Here is a 22,377-nt window from a genome sequence, read left to right on the forward strand (position 1 = left end):
GGATACCATACTGAATACTTAACTAACTGAACTAGACTCCTTATTAACATAATATATTCAAACACTCCCTCTTGAGTTGGAGCATAAATATCACAAATGCCTAACTTGCGAAGTAGAAAACCAAACTGACCCCTGGCCAAGGCTTTTGTCAATATATCTACTAACTGATGACTCGTAGGATCATAAGAATTAGACAAATTACCATAAGTCAATTTATAACGAACGAAATGACAATTTACCTTAATATGCTTCGTACGATCATGAAACACTGAATTCTTTGAAATATGAATAGCAGATTGACTATCTTAATACAAATGCATAAACTTAGGATGCAAAACACCAAGAGAAAACAACAAATACTTCATCTCACACGTGGTAACAACCATAGCCATATACTCAGCCTCTGCAGATGAACAACCAACAGTAGGTTGTTTCTTAGCCTTCCAGGAAACAAGGGAACGACCCAAAAAACACCAAATAACCACTACATAACGACGAGTCAAAGGACAAGCAGCCCAATCACTTCACAAAAAGCAGTATGCTGCAGATTACCCAATTGGCGCAACACAATACCATGTCCTGGACTTCCTTTTAGATAACGTCAAACACGAAGAGAAGCATGCCAATGACAAATATGTGGTACAACAAGAAATTGAGATAAAGTATGCAAAAGATAACTCAATTCAGGACGAGTAACAGACAGATAGACCAAGCAACCAACAAGGTGGCTATTTGTCACGGTGCGCAAATAGTGATCCTTCCGCGAAATTAGTGAATTACTTTAAATTAGAGAGGTTGTGATATACCAAGTTAAGGTTTGGAGAATTTAGAAAACTCCTCAACTGATTTCATTAAAGGGTAAAAGTATACAGATACAACCTAATATTAGGAAATGATATTGTACTAGAATTCCTAACAACGTTGCAGATAAGAAACAATATTGAACTACATACTTAATTAACTGAACTAGACTCCTTATTAACATATAATGTATTCCAATAGAAACTCCATATTTCTGATATAAGCATATTGAATTATTTCCTCCGTTTAACACAGTTTGACTTTTCTACCATTCTTACACTCTGCTCCTTTGTCTGTGTTTTGTGGATTTTATGTAATAAAATAGTCATGTGAGATATTGTTAGATTCGTCTAGACATATACTTTCATAATATCAATCTTTATAATTTTTACTTATTAAAATTATTCATGGTTAAAACAGATATTGGCAAATTTTTCGAGATAATTGTGTCAAGTGGCTTGTAATATAGGAAGTATATTGTATAGGGTTTCTTTTTCTATTTTGGTATATCACAACTTTGCATGTTGTACAAGTAAAAAGTGTAATTTTACATTAGGGTGATATGTTTACCCTAAATAACAGCTTCAGGTCTAAGTTGTTATTGACTTCACTTCACTTTTACCGAATACTCCCTCCGTTCTTAAAATGTCTTTTCATTTGTGTTTTACGCGGTCTTAATGCACTAATATGACCAATAATATCTTTTATTGTGTACTAGTAAAAAAACTATGAAAATTTGGAATGGTAACAAAATATATCTTACAAATTCAACAAAATATCATATGATAATATTTTTGACATACTTCCTCTGTTTTTTTTAGATGTTACACTTTCCATTTTGGGCAATTTTAAATTAGATGTTACACTTGTATTTTGGGTAATAACTTATCTCTATCTCTCTCCTATCACATGTTCACATGGGATCCTTTTGTTTTTCATTCTCTCTATCTCTCTCCTCTCCAAAAATTACCTAGGAGTCCGTGATTTGAAAAGTGTAACATCTAAAAAACGGAGGAAGTATATTAATTGCCACATAGGGCCAAGTTTTTTAAAATCAGCCCACGTAAATAGTGAATGAGGATATCTTTAATAAATCGAGGGAGTGTAATTTGTTTTAGGATTTATTAACAATAACCATCTTATGAAATCAATTATATCTAATTTTATACAAACAAGCATCTTATAGTGTCGCCATTATTTGGAGAAAAAATCCACTAGATGTCGGGTTTAATCAATAATCAGTTAGTGGATCACGTCATTTATTCCTTCCTAGTTTGCCTCTAATTCTTCTTCTTCATGCCTCGACCATATTCTAAAAGAAGAACAACCAAGCTCATTATGGTCTCGTTCCTTTCGATTGAGACTAAAGTGAAATGAGAGAAAATGAAATGTAGAATGTAATTGAACTAAAACTAAATTGAAAATAAATCCAAGAGAACAAAGTATTTGTAAACTCATAACACCTAGTATTTCTAGTAAAGAGCAAATTTCTAATCTAAACAAATCGCAGACATGCAATTCAACAGTTGTGAGAAGGTAAATTCCAAACTTGTGTAGACTAGGACTCATGAAAGTGGAGCAAATTGATTTTCGTAATTTATTTTGTTAATTAACAATGTATTCCATCAATTACCTGAATTAAACATAAAATGCTTTCATAATTGATGTAATTGTGATAGCAATTGGCGTATGATTAGGATAATTAATGAAATAAAGGTTTAGTTTAGAAAATTGGTCTAAAAGCTTATTTGTCCTAATTTCATAAACCCTAATTTACAAATTATGAAAGTTTACCTTCTCAAGCTGCGAATACGCTTATTCTTGGTGCTTTAGATTCAAAAGTAGGTTCTTAGTTATATCCCTAACCTACTTTTGTTGTATTGTGAATTTGTCGAATGTTTGAGGTTGATTCTTCTACCTTTATAAAGTTCGAGGCATGAATAAGGAGATTAGAGGTGATATAAGAAGGAAAGAAATGGTTAGCCCCATAATCAAATTTACCGATGGAACTTGTCATCTAGTTGAATTTTCTTAGAAGTCAGTGAAAGAAAGTGGTTGTTGAAAAAACGCTGATATAATTAAGATGATTATGTAGAAAATTTTGACTTTATAAAGGGATTATTGTAAAAAAAAATCCTCTATTTTAGGCTGCTCAACTTATTTTTAGTAAATTTAACTTACTTTATGACTAAACTTTTTTTAGTTGATTCTATATTGTATTCTTCTTATATAGTTTACCCGATTTTTACTAAATTAAACTTAATCTAGTGAATAGAATTTATTCTAATGGAACATACTTTTTGTAATTGAATATTACTTCTTCTATTTCCTAAAAAAATTGTAACTATTTGAGTTATACACTTGTCAATGTCCAACTTTGACCATTAATATTTATGATTAGTTGTTAGTAGAAATATAAAAAGTTAATAATTTGAACATGTGCATTAAGGCTAATCAAATAACATTGATATAATTATATTATTTTTATAAATTAATTAAAAGTATGGTCAAAATGAAGTATATATATGAATAGTGCAAAAGTCGAAATATTACAAAATTTGCTATTATGAAGAAATGCATGAAATATTTTATTTCTAGATAAACTAGAGAGAGCCCAATAAATTCACATAAAAGTTCCGAAAAGTTATGTTAATTTTCGATAAGTTTCAATAAATTATTGATAACTTATAAAATTGGTTTTGATTATATGAGTCATCTACTAGATTATCAATGTTAACTAAATTATTATTGATAAATGACAGGCAATACAACAATGCCTTCTATGCTAAAGTTGGAGGTATAAGCAACACAGAACTAAACAGATTGGAGCTGGAGTTACTTTTCTTATTGGATTTTGAAGTTGTGGTCAGTTCTCCGGTATTTCAAAGCTATTGTTGGTACCTTGAGAAGGAAGATCGACGAATAAACGCGACACTTAGAATCGACCAGCCACTAGCATTTGATATCAAAGATGATTTAAATAGCATTTGATGAAAGGAATCTACATATTTCTTCCTTTAAATAGATAATTGAAGAAGGAACACATTCTTTTATACTTCTATATCAAATTGGGTATAATCCTTATGACTCCATGTCTCCATGCATCTTCAAATAAACTTTACAGATGTAATTCAGTAATTCCCACGAAAGTTAAGAATTATTGTCAGATGTACAACAATTCGAGAATAATTAGAGAGCAAAAGGTAGGACAAAGTGTTAAAGAATAGAGAGAAAAAAAAACTGATAGAATAGACATAATTTGAAAAAAGAAGTATCGAAATGACAAATGAGCTAGTATAACTATGTTTTCATATTTCAAAGCTAAACTTCATAATATAATAAATTGGTGTATTGTGAGATTTGAAACCACAAACTTAAGAATCGTGATTAGGCATAACCCTGAGTACTCAATTGTATTCTTCGTTTCGTTTCCTAAGGTTAGCACACCAATGTCACAATAAGACATTTTAGGGTAAGAGGTTTCATTCATATGTACTTACAATAAAGAAGAAATTAGATTATGTTATATATATATATATATAAACAGAATTTTATAAAACAATTTTCTAACATTTACTATAGGATCGAAAGAATAATCCAACACTATCAATAAGGATTAGATGTACAACCTATGCAACCTGATTTTCCTATTGTATACAAGATTCGAAGATCTGAAAGTCTTAAGTATTGCTCCTCTAATCGTCAGTCCACGAACACTAGTTGAATACCAATGTCCGCTAGAATGGAAGAGAAGAATTCTCTTGATTTTAGGTGGTATAGGCGCTGGTCTTAGAGGAGATGTTTAGGGTTTCTCAAGTTCTCTCTTTTTCAAAAGAAAAGTGCTTAATGATGTGATGCCTATGCCCAAATATTTTATAATATATATAATAGAAGAATCCTATGCAAGTTAAGAGAACTAACTCTCCTCCTATTCCCATTATAACCGGCCAACCCAATCCTAAATGGACTTGAGTTGTTTTGTCCAACTTGTGCTACAATGTGTGACCTCATACGATTAGTCTCTATTATATATAAGCCAAGGAGGGAGCTATGGTGTCCCCCAGTAAAATGTCTTTTTTATCCTTAGCTAAATATATATACTTAATTGGATATTCAGATTTTGTACAATTATATCATTTCCTAATTTAAAGATGGGTCAAAAATTCCAATAATAAACTAAATAAGTATTAACAAAGTAACTTGACATAATGAGAAAAATGGTTACTAAATAAAAAAAGTACAAATTTAATCTGACTACAAAACTTTACATCTAAATGTTTATCTCTTCTAAAAACTTTATAGATTATAGTAGTTTGTATAACAATAATTATAAATCGCACTTCTATAATTATATTTTGATGAAATTTATTAAGAATAGACCCAAACACTCGACGCACGCATCGCGTGCATAGAAGACTAGTATATTTAGTTGTAGGCCTAATCAACATTCTCCTACTAATCATATATATTCTCTAGCAAGAAAATACGATTACTAAAATAATTAACTTTATTATCTTCATAATTTAATTCCTATATATATTTAGTAATTGTATGGATGTCTAAGGACATATTCCTTCAATCTCCCGTTTTTCTGAAGACAAAAAGCATAATGTTAAATTCCTCAAGTCGCTTAATATGCCAAATTTGATAACAACAAGTTATTCTTAAATTTGTGCTCCTTAATTGCTGAGTTCCAGCTCTTCAAATAAGGATTAACTTTTTCATCCTATTCCACATGGCCATGCAATTTTCAATTCTCTCTCATCAAGAGGCCCATACACCATTCCTAGCTAGTTTATAGGACTTATATACTCTTGTATCCATAACTCCCACTCAATTATTTATTACATGATCACTGCCTTTATAACCCCCTTATATGGTGCGATATTTTACAATGTCAAGGTTAAACTAATTATATTATGTTTATTAAGACATATTGATTTCTAAAGAATTCACTAAATATAGTAGGTTGATTCTATTTTTAGAATCTATTCAGGCCAAGTCTCAATGTATCGAATATACATCCATATTGTTGAACTCTAGTTTATTTAATCTTTATGAAGAAAAAGGAACAAAGATACAAACTAAGTAATGAACTATTATTAAGTGAATGGATTTACAAGGCATCACTGTACTGAGCAAAGAGAATACTAAGTCAGAAGAAGAAATCAAGTTGGATTTTCGAAGACTAAGTGAAGATGCTCATCCGGAGATGCATTGGAGCAAAAAAATTAAATCAAGGCTTTTATTTTTAGTTACTATGTAAGGAACGAGTGAGAAATAATGGTAAGTAACAATGACAGTTAAAAGAGAATGTATGATTGTTTCTTTGAAAACGAACAAACGAACTGGCACTAATAAGTTAAGTTAACATAACTAACGAATTTAAAGGAGCTGGACATATGTTATATGGTGCAACGGTTAATTTGTATCGATTGAGTAATTGATGCCTAAAAACAGGAAACCGTTTTTCATTTGTTAAATTTTAAGGAAAATATATTTAAAGAAAAGATTTTATCTTTGTTGAAAATAAAAATACTTTTCGGTTTTCATAAGAAAATATTTTAAAAAATCTTTTTTTGATAAAAGGATTTAATTTTGGTTTAGATTTATGTTTGTTGCACAACTAGTTGCTAAAATTTCAGAAGCAGTATTAATCGTCTAACACACTTTCATTGAGATCGTGGAGTTCATGGGTAAATAATGGAACGTGTTCCTCTAGTTGAGGAACATCATGGGAAAAATATTTGGAAAAATCCTCAATAAAAAGTCAACCTTTGTCCCGTCCACTAAATATAAGTTATCTTTTGATTATTTCCTGAATAAGTGAAGCGTTAGTACTTATCAATTTTAAAGAAGTTAAATTACAGATAATATGACTTCTTTTTTCTTTTTTATAATTTTTAATTTCTTTTTGTTTTCTCTTTCATCCCTTAGCTACACATATCATATTTAAGCGGTTAAATAAGTTAGCAACAGGTAAGAACTTGTCAAAAACAAATTGGTAGTAAAGGTTGACTTATTTAAGGATAATCAAAATATTGACTTGTTTTTAGCGGATGGCTTAAAGGTTTACTTATTCTTGACAATTTCTCCAAATTGTTTTCACTACTAAGACATGTTTTAACCCCATGTTTCACTTAATCACTACTAATAAATTCTTATGTCTAATTAAGTTCCAATTTGTGTCTGACCAAGTGATTTGTCGAGTTTCACTAATTAAAGTTTCAATACCTTCATTCTCTCATAAGCCATTTGTTCTTTGCCTTTTTACTCAATTCCACTAAGTATATTGATCATGTTCTTTTTGGTTTTGGAGGTAAGGGGTAAGGGGATTTTGAGTAAAGTCTGGTAAGAGAGAAGTTTTGAGTGAAACAAGTTAAAGTGAAAAAACTTCAAGTGGCCGGAGTTGAGAGGAACTATTAAGGGAAAAGTTGTTTAGGAACTTGAGTTTAGGAACTCAATGTATGGCCCTAGAGTAAAGTTAGATTGTAACAAAATTATTTGGCCTAATTAGTGAAAGGGTTGAGTTTAAAATCCCTAGTGTTCGAGATTGTTTCTTCTTGTTAATTGGGTCCAAGAAGTTTTTCCTCGTAAAAATCTCTTGTGTTTCTTTAGTTTGTTTCTTTGCTTAAGTTTTATAATTCCACAAAAAGTACGTTTATTTCTACGCATACAAGTAACCCCCCCCCCCTCTTGTAGTGTTCCTGTTGAAATAACAATTGGTATTACAGTTAGAACTCAGAAAAAGTGGGAAACCATATTGAGAAAAAGATCCATGAAACATGAAATACCATCGAGAAACTTGAGTAAGGTTACTCTACTCAACAACCTCATATGATCGCTGGGAAATTATGTTCCTACTGCAAGAATATAATGGAGATATTCATCAAGGACGAAAACTACAATGTATGGAGAGTGATTGAAGTTGGTGATTTTGAGGTTACAACCACTAATGATAAAAATGAGGTAATTCCTAAGCCATTATTCTCTGAATATGACAGAGTTGGCTTTGAAAAAATGGAAGTGAATTTTATGATTGTTAAACTTTTACATTTTGGACTTGGACCCATGAACACAATAGAAAATGAGATGCAAATTCGTAAAGCAAATATGGGATTTACTCGAGGTAACTCAAGAAGGAACTAATGAAGTCAAAAGATCTAAAATTGAATTAGTGTCTGTACAATCAAGTTAAATCGAGCCAGAGAGAAATCAATCAATCTTACCACAAGCCATCAATTGCGAAACAATCGTGCTATGAAGAATCATGAACAAGATGAATGATGCTTAGGAATTGTAGTGAAATATCAACAAAGTTCTCAAGCAATAGTCCCATAGATGCAAACTAAGAATGAGAAGGAATCTAAGATGAGTTGAAATCTTAAATGAGATAAAATCTAAAATGAGATGAAATCTAAAACGAGATGAAATATGCTAGTGCAACTAAGAAAGTGATACAATATTTCGGTTACACGTAAACTCGCACTCTTAGTAAGCGGTACAAATCGTTCAACATCTTACAAAAGCAATAAAATCTACACTAAACATCTATAAAGGATAGAATATCCCTCTCCTAAAGTAGAATATGCAGTGTCTTCACTGCAAGAAACAAGATCAGAGAAAGAACCAAAACCAACGATCACGTAAATCACTGACTCCCAAAAATACCTAGATTCACCATAAAGAAGCACACAAACTCCACCAATGAAAGAATCTACAATGTAGTCATAGGAAATCAACAAGTATAGCAACACAAACAAAAATCAAAAGTTACATCAAGATCAGCATGAAAAATAGAGAATAAAGACTTACTACCCAATTGAATAGGAGGAATATTCGAAAAAACTCAAAAAAATCACATCCCAATGTTTCTTAAAGACCAACTTGAACTAATTTGTGCCTAATTGAAGGAACCCTAGAATAACATTGATGGAAAAAAGCTAAAAAAAAATTGGGAAAATTAGTATTAAAACAAAAGTAAAAGAAAAATACAAAATACAAAATAACGTGACAACTGCAAGAATTAGGGAACAAAAGAAAGAAAATGAAGAAAAGAGAATGGAGAAGAAAGGGGTGGTTGGTTGTGGTTGGGAGGAGAAGGAAGGATGGTGGTGGGTGGTTGGAGCAGGTGGTATGTAGAAACGAAAATTTGATAGGCTGTCGTTCATACACCTGTCAAATATAGTTCCTAAAACCTTCAAACAATGTAGTAGGGTAAGGGCCTGTTCTCCCCAGCTTATTTTCAATTCAGTTCAGTTCAGTTTAGTTCAGTTCAGTTCAGTTCATCTCCAATCAGTTCAGTTCAGTTCAGCTCCATTCTTTTATAACCATTTTGTTAAATATTATTATTATGTTGGTATAATTTATTTTACTAATTACTCTTATTATTGTTATTATTATTATTATTATTATTATTATTATTATTATTATCATTATTATCATTATTATTATTATTTAAATATATATCATTACTATAAAGTATTATTATTATTATTGTTGTTGTTGTTGTTTCTATATATTATTTTGTTTATTATAGCTTCACTCATTATTATTACTATTATTATTAGGAGGAACATGGTTTAGGTCAAAGCACAAATAAACCCGCTTTTTTTAGCCCATAAACCAATCAAATCGCGTCAAGACGGTTTATGATGTAATTTTCACGGTCCAACCTAATCATTATTTTTATTACTAAATATTTTTATATTATTAAATTTAATTATTAAAATAGTAATATTAGTTTACTTCTTAGATATTATTGTTATTATATATCATAATCAAGTATTAATATATTAATACAAATAATATAAAATAATTATTATTGATTATCATTAATTATTATTATTATTAATAATAATTTATGATTATTAATATTATTTATTTATAACTATCATTTAAAACTATCCAAAATACTATTATTATTATTCGTTATTACTACTTATCATTATAATTATTTTTAATTTCATATTATTATTGTTTAAAATATTATTATATATTTATTACATTCAATTTAATTCAATTTAATTTAATTCAATTCAATTCAATTCAATTCACATCAGTTCAGTTCAGTTCAGCTCCAATAAGTTCAGTTCAGTTTAGTTCAACTCCAATAAGTTAAGTTCAGCTCCAATAAGTTCAGTCCAGTTCAGTTCAGCTATTTTATGCCGAAGAGAACAGGCCCTAAGTAAGGTCAAATTCGCAGAGAGATGATCGTTTTTATCTAGCTTCTAAGTTACGGAAAACTAAACAATATAGAAATAAGGGAATGGAAGGTTCTAACTAATAAACTACGAAAATCAAAATAAAAAGATCTAGGGTAATGGTTCACCATGATTATAATTGAAAATCTATCAAAAAATCATCAATAGATCAATTAATTAGATATCTAGAGCACATGTTAATCCTACTGTCCTGTCTTAATACTCTTAAATCAATATATGGAGTATGATCGCTAACATAATCAGATTTGCTAATTTTAGGTAAGCCTCTAAAAGTCGATCTTTCAATTCTAACTCTTATTTGGAAGATTTAATCATATAATTGACCAGGTTGCAAGATTAACAATAAAACACTAAATTAGAGATATCAATGACTAATAAAACAATCAATAACATCAATCAAGATTCATAGTATATAAACATGGATTCTCAAACCCTAGAAATAAAGCTACTCAATCATGAAAAATATAATAAAATCTAAGTCTGCAAAAGAAAACATAATTAAATAAATCAACGAAAGAAACTAATAGAACTCATGAATTAATTAAGAACGTGAAGCTAGGATTTGCATCTAAAGCTAGAGAGAAAAAGAAGAGAAAACTAAAACTATGAAAAAGAACGTGAGGAGAGAGGAGAGAGGAGAGGAGTGATTCCTAGTCTAATTAATACTAGGTAATAACCTTTTTTTTAACGGGACGAAGTAAGCTCCTATAACTAGAAAAGTAAGTTACAATATAAAAAAAGTCGAAATATCATTACTAGGCGGAATTAGTGATCCGCGTGTACGAAAACAGTTTCTAGCATAATTCCTTGACTAGAACTCTCCTCGAATACTCTTTACACTTTCCTTTTTTATCTGTCCCATAATACTCTTTACACTTCTATTTTGGGATATGACTCAATATTATTTTAATCATTCTACCTTCTAACTATTGGCCCACACTCTCTCTCTCCTCCAAATAAAACAATACCACTATTGTTATCTATCAACTCTACCATGGCCCACATTCTCTCTCCTTAAAATAAAATAATACTACTTTTACTAACTACTAACTCCTATCACATTTACTTTTCAATAAAATAACAATTGATAACCAAACAAGAACTTATCATCTGAAGCTACGTGCCTTGATAAGTGTCAAGAGTATTCTGGAACAGGGGGAGTATCATATTGCCATTCTCGGATTGGCTGACTCTTAGATCTGGCCCAACTAACATCCAATCTTCTCCTCTCTCTCAACTAATCTGGTCTAATTCATACCCTAATTGGGCTGGCCCAATTATAAATACCATAAGCCAGTCGTCCCTCGTCATTTCCCTGGTCTCCCTTAAGCCTCAATCTCTCAAAACCATTTCCCATTTCCCTCGTCTCTCATCCATCTTTCCTCTCTAAAACGTAAAACCCCACAGACTCACTCATCTCCCTCACTCGTCTCTCCTATACCCTCTTTCCTCCTCTCTCAACGCACAAACACCTCTCTCAACCGCCATGAATTTCCTCTCATCAGTTGTCTCCTCGCGTCGCCTCGTCGATAGCAACTCTGACACTTTTCTCTCTCTTCTTCTCCGCAACTTCACCAACACCACCATTAGCGAAGACCAATAACTCAGTGAAGACCAACAACGAAAATGGGGTTCCTTCTCTTAACCATAAGCCAATCGTCCCTCGTCATTTCCCTGGTCTCCCTCAAGCCTCAATCTCTCAAAACCATTTCCCATTTCCCTCATCTCTCATCCATCTTTCATCTCTAAAACGTAAAACTCTAATCACCATCCCCCACAGACTCACTCATCTCCCTCACCCGTCTCTCATATACCCTCTTTCCTCCTCTCTCAATGCACAAACACCTCTCTACACCGCCATGAATTTCCTCTCATCAGTTGTCTCCTCGCGTCGCCTCGTTGATAGCAACTCTGACACTTCTCTCTCTCTCTTCTTCTCCCTATCTTCACATACACCACCATTAGCAAAGACCAACAACTCAGTGAAAACCAACAACGAAAATGGGTTTCCTTCTCTCCATCTTCCTTGCTTGATCTCGATTAGGTTTACCTTCATCAGGGAAAATGGGTTCGTCATATTTCTAATTAGGATTTCGGTTATTAGTTCCAGATCTAAGTTAGTTAAACTTTTACGTTTTTTAGTTCAAGATTTAATTTAATTTCGTTTTTAAGTTTAGATGAGACTTCATTTCTTTTTTAGTTTCTTTAGGGTTAAGGGTTATAATTTATTCTTTTAATTTTTATTGTTGTAATTTTTATCTAAATTTTTTTAGTTCAGTTGTAATTCTTATAATTGTATAATATTTGTAATTTAGTAAAATAATTTTTTGAATTTATTGTTGTTTGTAATTTGATATAATTATAGTTCAGATGTAATTTCTCTTGCGAATTTTTTTCATATTACTCATTTTTCCTGCAATGATACACATTTCATATTCCAATTTGAGCTGCGCTTTCATTATTAGTTGTGGAATTTGTTATTATTTCGTTTTTTTTGAATGTTTGAATGTTTCAACTGGTAGTAGGTTGTGGCAACTAGGAGTCGACTGTGGGAATGTCGCATGTAGCCAAAAGACTCGACTTTTTTTTCGATATAAAATACACCCCAACTGATCCGATTTTTACCTTAAAACTAGATTAGTTAATCGTTAAATGATTTGGATTTGAACCGAATCGGTTAGATTTTGTCATTAGCTTCCGGTCCGGTCCATTTCTGGATCAGATAAGCTCAATTTGACCGGATTATATGAGCTTTATTCCACTAGTGGAATAAAGGTTGAGTGAGGATAGGATATAAGAGCTTATCTAAAAACCCCACATAACTGATAGGGTTATTTCACCCACCGGATCAATTAACCTTAACAGATCCAGTGATAGGTGCCAGCAGATCAACTTTTTGTGTCATTTAAGTATTTTTGCACTAGTGACAACCAGCCTAAAAATATATATTACCTAATTAACTAGTTGGCTTGAATGTTGCCTACATGATATTCAACCCACAATTCTTTGAATTTGTTGACCTCATAGGCTGAATATGATGTGGTTCTTGCATAATCCTTGAAATATATGAACAACTAAAGTGTTATTGTCCCGAAAAATCGAACAATGCATAAAAGTATCAAATAAGGAATGATGTTAAAGAATGATGGTAAAAAGTACATTTTAAATCGACATATCGTCTCAATTACATTGGCTTATAAGTTATTCTAACTTACGAAGATCAATCACCTTGCTACAGATGTTTCGGAATAAGAAACGACACAACTTCTTAATTGTATACATTACTTGTGCGGGCAAGATTCCTCCAATTATAACATGTAATAAACGATGCATCAAGATATGACAATCATGAGTATATAACCAACGAGTTTCAAGTCCTCAATGAGACAAGATTTCATTAATGAGTATACCGTGAGGACCTTTTAAGCCATGCAAAGACTTACAACAAAACTGTTTTTCCTTCTTGGACAAAGTATAACAAGATAGTGGAAGATAATGGTATTGTCCCTACTCTTGAGTTCCTAGTTCTAGTCTGCCTCTTTTGGTTATGCATGTCTCTCGTAGCCTTAAGGCCATCATTCATCTTCCAGCTATATTCACCAGTGTCCCAACAATGGCATCATATATAAACATTTGTGTCAATAGCCAAGTAATGTTTGACTTCTAATTATTCCCCATATGGGAGATCCCACAACATATATCGTTTCTTGTATAATTAAGCTCTTTGAGTTACCTTTAAAAGGCTTACCAAACATTGGATCAATAGCTTTTACCTACTTGTAATCCTATTTTTCTTGTAAGGATGCAAGAGCTCCTCTCCTCTCCACTTTCCCATTAAAGTCTTTTTTAGTCTTACGAAAGGGATGACCTAAAGAAAGCCATGTATGATAATGCAAGTATACATTCTTCCACAACGATGTAATCGCTCACCAATCATATCCTTATCACAAATCAGGCTTGTAAACCTCTTTTCTATATAAGGATGGAAGAGTCTCTCTCATCTCCAATTTCCCAATAAAACCTTTTTCTTCTTACGAAAGGGACTATCCAAAGAAAGCCATGTACAATAATGTGGGTATACATTTTTCTACAACGATGTAATAGCTGTGTACTATGTCAAATTCCTATAAGCTGGAAAATTAGAGCGTACAAAATATCATGGCATGTAATGTGAAGTCGAGTTTTTTCATATGCATCAAACACTGAGACACCTTCATCCCACAAAAAATTAAGATTTTGAATGAATGGGTTGAGATATAAATCTATGTCATTTTTGAATTGTTTAGGATCCGAAATGAAAGTGGTAGAATAAGAAATTCACTGCTTCATGCATAGCCATGGGGGTAAATTATAAATCGTCAGAAGAACCAATCAGAATGCCACTTTAAAAATTTGGCATTATTCTCTTCTGAAAATAAGCGCTTAAATCTTAGATAATTGGAAAGCATTGAAGTACCTTGGCTGGAGTTTCTTTGTATCTTACCTCGCATCATTCTCTTGGGCACGTTTCCAACACATAACTTAACAATCAATATCGCTAATTCTTTACATGTAAAACTTATAAAAAGTTGATAATAAATATCGAGACGAATCCAACAAGTTCCCACATGACTACATTTGTTCGTACATAAGAATCACAAAGCACGATCAAGAGAGCGTGTGTAAATATGCAAAAGTCAAACTATGTCATCCATTTTGAAATGGAGTACTCCCTCCACCCCATAATATAGTGCTTATTTCTTTTTTTTTCACGGGAGTTAAGGAGAATGTAGGGAGTAGTAGGATTCTTAAAAAAAATGAATGAAATACTTTTGTTTTGGAACTAAGTCTTTATTTTCTTTTCCCTTTAAAAAAACTCAGAAAACAATAAACTTTCCTTGGAATGGATAAATCAATAAATAGGAGCACATATTTTGAAAGAAAGGTATTTCCTCCGTTTCAAATTACTTGCTACACTTCAACTTCCATGCTTGCCGGTGCACTATTTTGACTATTGATTTCTTGAATTATGTATTAGAGTATAGTATAAAAGGTTGATTTTCTGAAAATGTACATTGAAACGAATCAAACTAACATATTATATTATAAAATTTGATTTTATCTAATCGTAAATAATGCATGGTCAAACCTCATAGATGAATAGTGGACTTTTTAAAGTGTAGCGAGTAATTGAAAACAGAGGAAGTACAAATATTTTGGAAAGTTTGTGTAAAGTTGAGGATAATTAGTCCAAATAAATTGATAAAAAATAAATTAGGCACAATATTTTAGGACACATAAAATTAAAATATAATCACTATATTATGGAATAGATGGAGTATGAAGTAGGAAAAAATGACAATAGAGGTTGAACTTTGGGCGCTAATTTTCAAAAGGTTTGAACTATTGATTAACCTGTGTAGGTCCCAACTTTAGAGGTTCTTAACTTTTAGCGGACCTAGGTGACTTAAAACTGACGATTTTTTTAAAAAAATCTCACCTAATTCCTACTTCTCTCCCTCAATTAACTCTTCTGCTGTGACCCAAGTTTTACAAGTTATGACCTATTAAACCAGATTCAAGTCAGTAAGGCCTACTAAAAGTTAAGACCCCACAAAGTTGAGACCTATACACGTTAATCAATTGTCCAAACCTTTTCAAAGTTGGAAAAATTCACATGAGATGGTCCAACTATTACCCATTTTATTTTATAAGTCATAACTATAAATTATTCCTTACAGGTCCCAAGTTTACTATCTTGTGATTTTCATAGGTCTTGAGTTACTTATAACTGGTTTAGAACGTAAATTTTTTTTAAACATTTACCATCTTCAAACATTTCTGACAAGTGATAGAAACCTATAAATTGGGACGAACGTGTAAAATCTTACCTTTTAAGCCAATTATAAGTAGGTTCGGACCTAAAAAAATTATAAGATAATAAACTTGGAACCTATAAAGAATAATACATAGTTGGGACTTAGTGCTCGTTTGGTTGAATGTAGGAAGTGCAAATTCCTTGGAATATTATCTTCCCATGTAATTGTATTTCCTAGGAATTGCTAGATGTTGTTTGGTGATTCAAGGAAAATGAAGATTCCCATGGGAATTTCCACTTACCTAGGTCCCCCTAGGTAAGTAACTTCCTCCATTTTGTGGGAAGTGAAACTTCCGAGGAATTTCTACTTTTCATAAATTTGTCAACTAAACAACACCAAACAATTTCAATTCATAGGATTTCTAACTTCCTATATTAAATAATGTTAACCAAACAAACTCTTATAAAAGAAAATAGGAGTTCACTCATTGTACACCCGGGTGTACCATGAGCATGGTACACCCAGGGGTATTTTTATAATAAATTAAAACTTCAAGTGCTCATTTGATACCAAAATTGCTCATATGGGCATTTTGCTCATTTACTCATTTGTTCATTTGCTCATTTTGTAATAAAGTATTTGCTCATTTTCTTAAATGAGTAGAAATGTTTGCTCATTTGTTCATTCGCTCATTTTGCTCATTTGGAGGAAATAATCTTGAGTGTACTATAAATATTCTCAGAAAATAGGTAACAGTTAGGTCCCTCTTATGAATTTTTTCCTTTAAAAATTATGACCTAAAATTGAAATCTTTATTTTCAATTTTTCAGGATCCACTCATATAGTTGTCAAACCACGTGGATCCCCTACGACCCCCCTACACCACGCGTGCTACATCCAAAGGTTGCGAAACCACCAATTAATTCCAACGTCATATCCAACGTCTCAACTTCACTATGTTTTGACTCAACTCCTTCCACAACGTCACGCATCTCAAGAACACCCCCGCATTAAACGACTATACTCTCTTACACACCCTCTCTCTCCTCCCTGGATCTCACCTCAACTTAAGCACGCGTACCTCTTTCATCTTTATCTTATTTACCAATTTGAATTCACTCCATTTATCTCATTGACAATTCTCACATCTCTAAATTCATCAGTTTCAGGAAAATATTGCTGTTTCCTCACCTCTTTTATCGTTAAAATCTTTTTTTCCAATAGTATTTATAAGTAGGATTTGTGAATTTCCGTATTTGATTATTCACAACAATCTTCTTTTCCAGCTCATCGTTCTTCAAAAGATTCGTCAATTTCAGGTCAATTATTATTGTTGTTAGTTTCTCCTTCATTCTAGCGCTAATCCTCCTTTTTCTTGAAGTCGATTTCAGGCAATTTATGCGTTTGATTTTGATGATTTTGGTTAATTTTTGCAGGAATTGTTAATCTTTTGATTGAAAATTTTGAGATATAAGATTAGGTCAATATGTTGTGGAAGTCTGCTTCTATCAAGTACAATGGAAAGTGCGTTCGCTTGGTGGTGTTTTTCCGTGTTATTCTGTAAAAATTCTCTGTTTTTGGTGAGCATATTTTTCTTCTCATTTTAATTTTTTTATACTCCCTCTCGTCTTTATGAGTTTATCTGTTTTTTTTCACAGAATTATAGGAGAAACAATATTGTGATGGAACTATTATTTTATATTAGTCTCTCCGTCCCAATTTAGTTGCTATATTTTAACAGTAGGCACTATTCATGTCATACCTTTGACTATCTTTTAGTCCATATATATAAGAAAAAACATAGTCATATTGGATTTTGTTTGATTCGTCCCAATTTGTATTTTCCAAATATATAATTTTTATAATTTTTTCATATATGTAACTCAAGATTTTGGATTTTGAAGTTGCATCTCGTAAACTACGATAAAACAAATATAGCAACTAAATTGGGACAGAGGGAGTATTTGTAGATTTCTATTTCAGAAATAGAAACAAAAGAAATGATGGATATCCCAAAAAGGAATACGAGTAAACTAATAAAGATGACACGGAGTATTTGTAGATTTCTGGTAGTTGAACTCTTTTTTAGTGTAAGATTATTCCTAAATATTAGCACTGATTCCTCGCACTGCGTTGTCATGAACTAATAAGGTTTTTTTAGGATACTACTAGTAACTTGAGGGTGGATTGAATTACCGAAGTTTGAGACTTACGTAACAAATCAACATTTAACACCAAAGGCATGTGTTTTTTCATCAATTTTCAATTTAAGTTCCATTTGGGATAATGTACTTGCTTTCTTGTTTGGTTGATATGATAAAATATAGAAGGTGAAAATGCATGGGAAGGGGAAGAGAGGAGTAAAAAAAAAAAGTAACTTATCTGGTCTATGTTGGTAAGTGAAATTTCTTGTGGGAATTTCTACTTTTGGAGATATGACTAATTTATGTCAAATATGTGCAAATAGTGCATATTTCATGGCATAAATTGTAATTTTGGAGAAACTAATGGGGGTTTTGGGTATATTCGTGAAAAATATTCCATGAGTCCCAATTTATTTGCTACAAGCACTTTTTCACAAAGACCAAGGAGGGAGTGGGGACCACTGACAGAAATGGAATTAACAAAAAAACAAATAGGTAAATTGTGGGACCTATGTATTATATATGAAAACATTTACAAAACCAAGGAGGGAGTGATGCAGCACAAATTTGTAAAATAAATGATGGGACATATGTACTATATGGAAATATTTACAAATGTAGCAAATAAATTGAGACACCCCTAAATGGCAAAATGTAGCAAATATATTGGGACGGAGGGAGTATGTGTTTTGATTACCAAATACTTTTTCGGTTTTTCCTCTTTATTTATTTATTTTTTACTTTCAACTTTTTTCGGTTTAGAAAGTTGAATATTTTTGCAATATTAGACATTTTTGGCAATGTCAGTGGGTCTCTCCTCTCCTATTCTTATGCCACATTTCAATGTTGCAAGTTAAAAAAAACTGGAGGAAATATCTCACTGTTATATGCAAATAGTATCTATATATGACATAAATTTGTAGTTTACTCCTACTTTTTCCATAGTCAATGAACCAACATTTTTTACTTCCGGGATATAAAACTTTATTGTTATTGGATCATACTAGATGCTTATATAAAACCCTTATAATATTTCTTATTTTTTTATTATGTTAGTGTTATTGCATCAATCTTCCTTTTTTAGTGACAGTTTAGTAACATGCTGAGACCTGAGTCTTGTTTTATCATGTAGCCCATGTATTTGGAACTTATGTTGGCTTTATGTGTTGTAGGAAACTTCTAGACAATCGAGCATTTATTTGGAGTATATTAAAAATTGGCAATCTGGTTGGTGGTCTTTGTTGAGAATGTTCATTGCGATTAACAAAGAGGGACATCAAACTATTGAAGCTGTGGTCAAGATTACCATGAATGGTGGGATTATTGGGTACAACAGATTGATGCTTGTTTGTCAGGTAAACGGGTTACAAAGTTCATGTATCTGCTGGACTTTTTTTCACGAATGCACTACTTCTACGTTTCCTGTTCTCTTCGATGTGGTCATTTGAGCTAAGGGGACAACTTTCAAGGATATTGTTGCCATGTTGTCTTGTCAAGCTTGTTAGTTAAGTTTGGCAAGTGAATAGTAAATGATTTGTTGTCAGAGCATATGTATTGTACTTGTGAGCATAGCATGTGATGAAATTTATTGAAAGGGGAAACATGTAAACATGGGGAAGAAGAAAAACAAGTCTTTGAGTGATGGGCTTTCTTAATTAATAGAAAAAAAGTTATGATCCAGACACTTCTGTTTTTGCTGTCTGTGGAAATTACACACTGATATTGGTTGATGGTCAGCTGCCTGAGGAGCATTAGTCCTTTTTTCTATTGATTTTTGCTCTAGGAATTTGTTCATTTGACAATATAGTCATCAGATTAATCTGAACCTTTTTATCCCGCTTCTGTACTTGTTCCTTCTGCTCTGCCAATGAATGAAATTTTGAAAGGAATCTTGGGTAAATAATGTCAGTTTCGGTTCTCTAAGGTTTATTTTATATATCATCTTGTTTCTATGTCTTAATTACTCTTTTACGATTTGCATAAAGTTTTGTTACTGTTGGTATTGTTACAATTTATTTTTCAGCTTTCTTTCCTGGTGTCGTCCCGATGCTTTTAGCTTAGTGTATTCTGTTTCATGAGAGTAACTGTTCTGTTTGCTTTTGTAGGCTGAGTATTTCCGTCAATTGCTTAAGCCTGTTACGTAGTCTAACAAAGCAATTTCGTGGGACGAACGGGAGGGACTGCCTTGCTCATGCCATTTGGGAAGGCAGTAAAACACCTATATTTTTTTCTGTTTGCGTTTGTCGGCTGAGTATTTCCATCAATTGCTTAAGCCTTTAAAATAGTTTAAGTAAAGCGATCTCGTGGAACATTGGGACGTATATTGCGTTTGTTGATGCTCATTCTTTTGAAGGTAACAACATAGATGAATATGATTGTGTCTTGGTGGTGATTGACAGCTATTGATATTGCATGCTCTCTTTCAATAGCTACAATTTGCTAGTTATTCTTCTCCACTGTTGTTGAGCTGCTTCTAGTTAAAGTGTTCGAGGATCTGATTCTTAGTGGTAGAGACCTTTGATAAAGGTTGGTCATTCAAGTGGATAGCTCATGCAGAATACGCGGAATTTCTCAATTAGACGAGGGTTGGTCCCTCCGGAAAATCAGACTCGGGTAAATGAGTTCGATAATGTCTCTCCTGCATCTGCCTTTGTTGGAATCTTACCTTCCGCCCCAAAGATGCCAAGATCTTTGCATGATGTCCAATTTCAGCCTTCTGAAATATGCCCTCAGAATTTCGTCATTGTTGATGAAACTGATTACCATAGTCAGATCATGTTCAATCCTGCAATTGCACAGACCTTAAGCTATCCTCATATGGATTTCCACGAAACTTCCAATAGAGAATCTACTGAGGAAAAACATGAAAATAATTTTGGAGGCAATTCTTCTCCACTTATTGAGGATTCAGAGTACATTGACTTATTAATGAGCTTAGATGACCAAGAAAACTCTGAAGAGGAAGAAGTCAGTACAGCAAGGACTCAGGGTCACGATGGGAGCAGCTCTCCTGAATCTTGCTGTAATTATGCATCAAAAAGCCAAAAGGTAACATACCCGTCTTCCATCAAGAGGTCATCTGCCGGTGGAAGCAGCCACAGTGTCAAGAAAAGAAAGGAAGCACGTAAGATGGTCAAGGCATTACGAGGAATGGTTCCTGGAGATGACGAGATGAATACTGCAGCTGTTTTCGATGCAGCAGTTGTGTACCTCAAAGGCTTGGAGGACAAGGTGCAGAATCTCGGACTGAGTAATCTCACACACTTTCCTTGAACCGATTGCTGGGTAATTCATCTATTAACTGAATGTTTCTCCTTACCCTCTATGATTCTTCATTTGTTGTTTCTTGCTTTTTATGCCTGTTTTTCTACTCTACTCCGCTGAACAGGAAACTCTATGGGTTATTCTTGCTGCTATTGGCTGCCTAGGACCTTTCTATTATCTTTTTGCATCTTAAGCATGGACAATGGATTTAACAGATGTAATCCAATTATGTTTTTGGCTTTTGCTGACAGTTTCTAACTAATGGCGCAATTCAACTTTTTCCGGACACGTGCGCATTCCGGACACGTGCGCTCTTGTGAAAAGGACGATTCTGTCACTCTTTTAACAGTGATTTCGGTTAAACGTGCATTAGTAGCGGCTTATGTATACTTAATTATGATCCAGTGCTGCTTTCTGCAAGCGTGATGTTATTATATCTTGAATTTACATTTTGTTTATGAACTTTAAAGAGTACTATCCCATCATATTATATGTTGGAGATCATATAGACAGAATAATGATGGTAATATATGCTGTTTTATGTGGTCGCTTGAGGCTTGTCTATCCCTTATCCTAATAGTGGGTGTATCTAGTGGCGCATTACTGATGTCTCAGTTCTCAGTTGGCATAATAATCACTACTTGGTCCCCCATCTTCTCTTGAACTGATGCTTTTTTAGACTTTAGTCGTTGGTATTCATGTTATGACACTATTGTTTCCTTGTTTGGGTATTATACTTATTGCATAAAAGCAGCAAAGCTTATATGACAATACATGCTGTTAATTGCCTAGAAGTGGTCCTGCCACTTTCGTGCTTGTGGATGAGCCCACCACCAATGACCGCCAATATATAGTTTTTGGAGTTATTTTGTTTTGTATCGTTTTATGTTGAATAGACTTAGAGCATGTACAATGAGGCTTTCTAACTAGTTCTTGAACTAGCTCTCCATTTTCTCTATTTGGAGAGTTACTTACTCAGCAAGGGGACTATTGGATGTGTCTTGGGTGTTTCTCCATGGAGATATTTTGCAAAATGGCTCTTGGAGGAGATACTATTTGGGTTGAAGGAGAGATGGCTCTCCAATGTGTGAGACCCACATACTATTGTAATTACTTAAGTTTTATTTTCTTCTTGTAATCATTTAA

At 32.7% G+C, this 22,377-nt stretch overlaps 2 protein-coding genes across 3 annotated transcripts in view; both read left to right on the plus strand.

Annotated features, from left to right (window-relative positions):
* LOC104883911 (cyclin-U1-1) overlaps positions 1–3,888 on the plus strand; it is a 4,637-nt gene extending 749 nt beyond the window's left edge. Inside the window, exon 2 of the mRNA XM_010668486.4 lies at positions 3,564–3,888. Within this exon, the coding sequence (XP_010666788.1) occupies positions 3,564–3,792 (229 nt within the window). The 3' untranslated portion in view covers positions 3,793–3,888. The remainder of the gene's footprint in view (positions 1–3,563) is intronic.
* A 12,867-nt stretch (positions 3,889–16,755) lies between these two features.
* Positions 16,756–21,779, plus strand: LOC104883912 (transcription factor bHLH144). Of its 2 annotated transcripts, none has more exons than XM_010668488.4 (5): positions 16,756–17,142; positions 17,260–17,403; positions 19,140–19,322; positions 20,073–21,252; positions 21,356–21,779. In XM_010668488.4, exon 4 carries the CDS (start codon positions 20,518–20,520, stop codon positions 21,238–21,240), a length of 723 nt encoding a protein of 240 aa, XP_010666790.1. In that variant the 5' UTR covers positions 16,756–17,142; positions 17,260–17,403; positions 19,140–19,322; positions 20,073–20,517; the 3' UTR covers positions 21,241–21,252; positions 21,356–21,779. The 2 variants fall into 2 exon arrangements, with proteins under 2 accessions (XP_010666790.1, XP_010666789.1); XM_010668487.4 differs by having other exon boundaries at positions 16,762–17,142; positions 21,483–21,779.
* Positions 21,780–22,377: the final 598 nt, after the last annotated feature.

Source organism: Beta vulgaris, chromosome 8 (assembly GCF_026745355.1).
Source record: "Beta vulgaris subsp. vulgaris cultivar EL10 chromosome 8, EL10.2, whole genome shotgun sequence".
Taxonomy (NCBI): Eukaryota; Viridiplantae; Streptophyta; class Magnoliopsida; order Caryophyllales; family Amaranthaceae; genus Beta; species Beta vulgaris.

What these genes read in the sequence shown, in the direction of transcription:
- LOC104883912 (XM_010668488.4), top strand. Translation starts at nt 20,518, where the DNA reads ATGCAGAATACGCGGAATTTCTCAATTAGACGAGGGTTGGTCCCTCCG.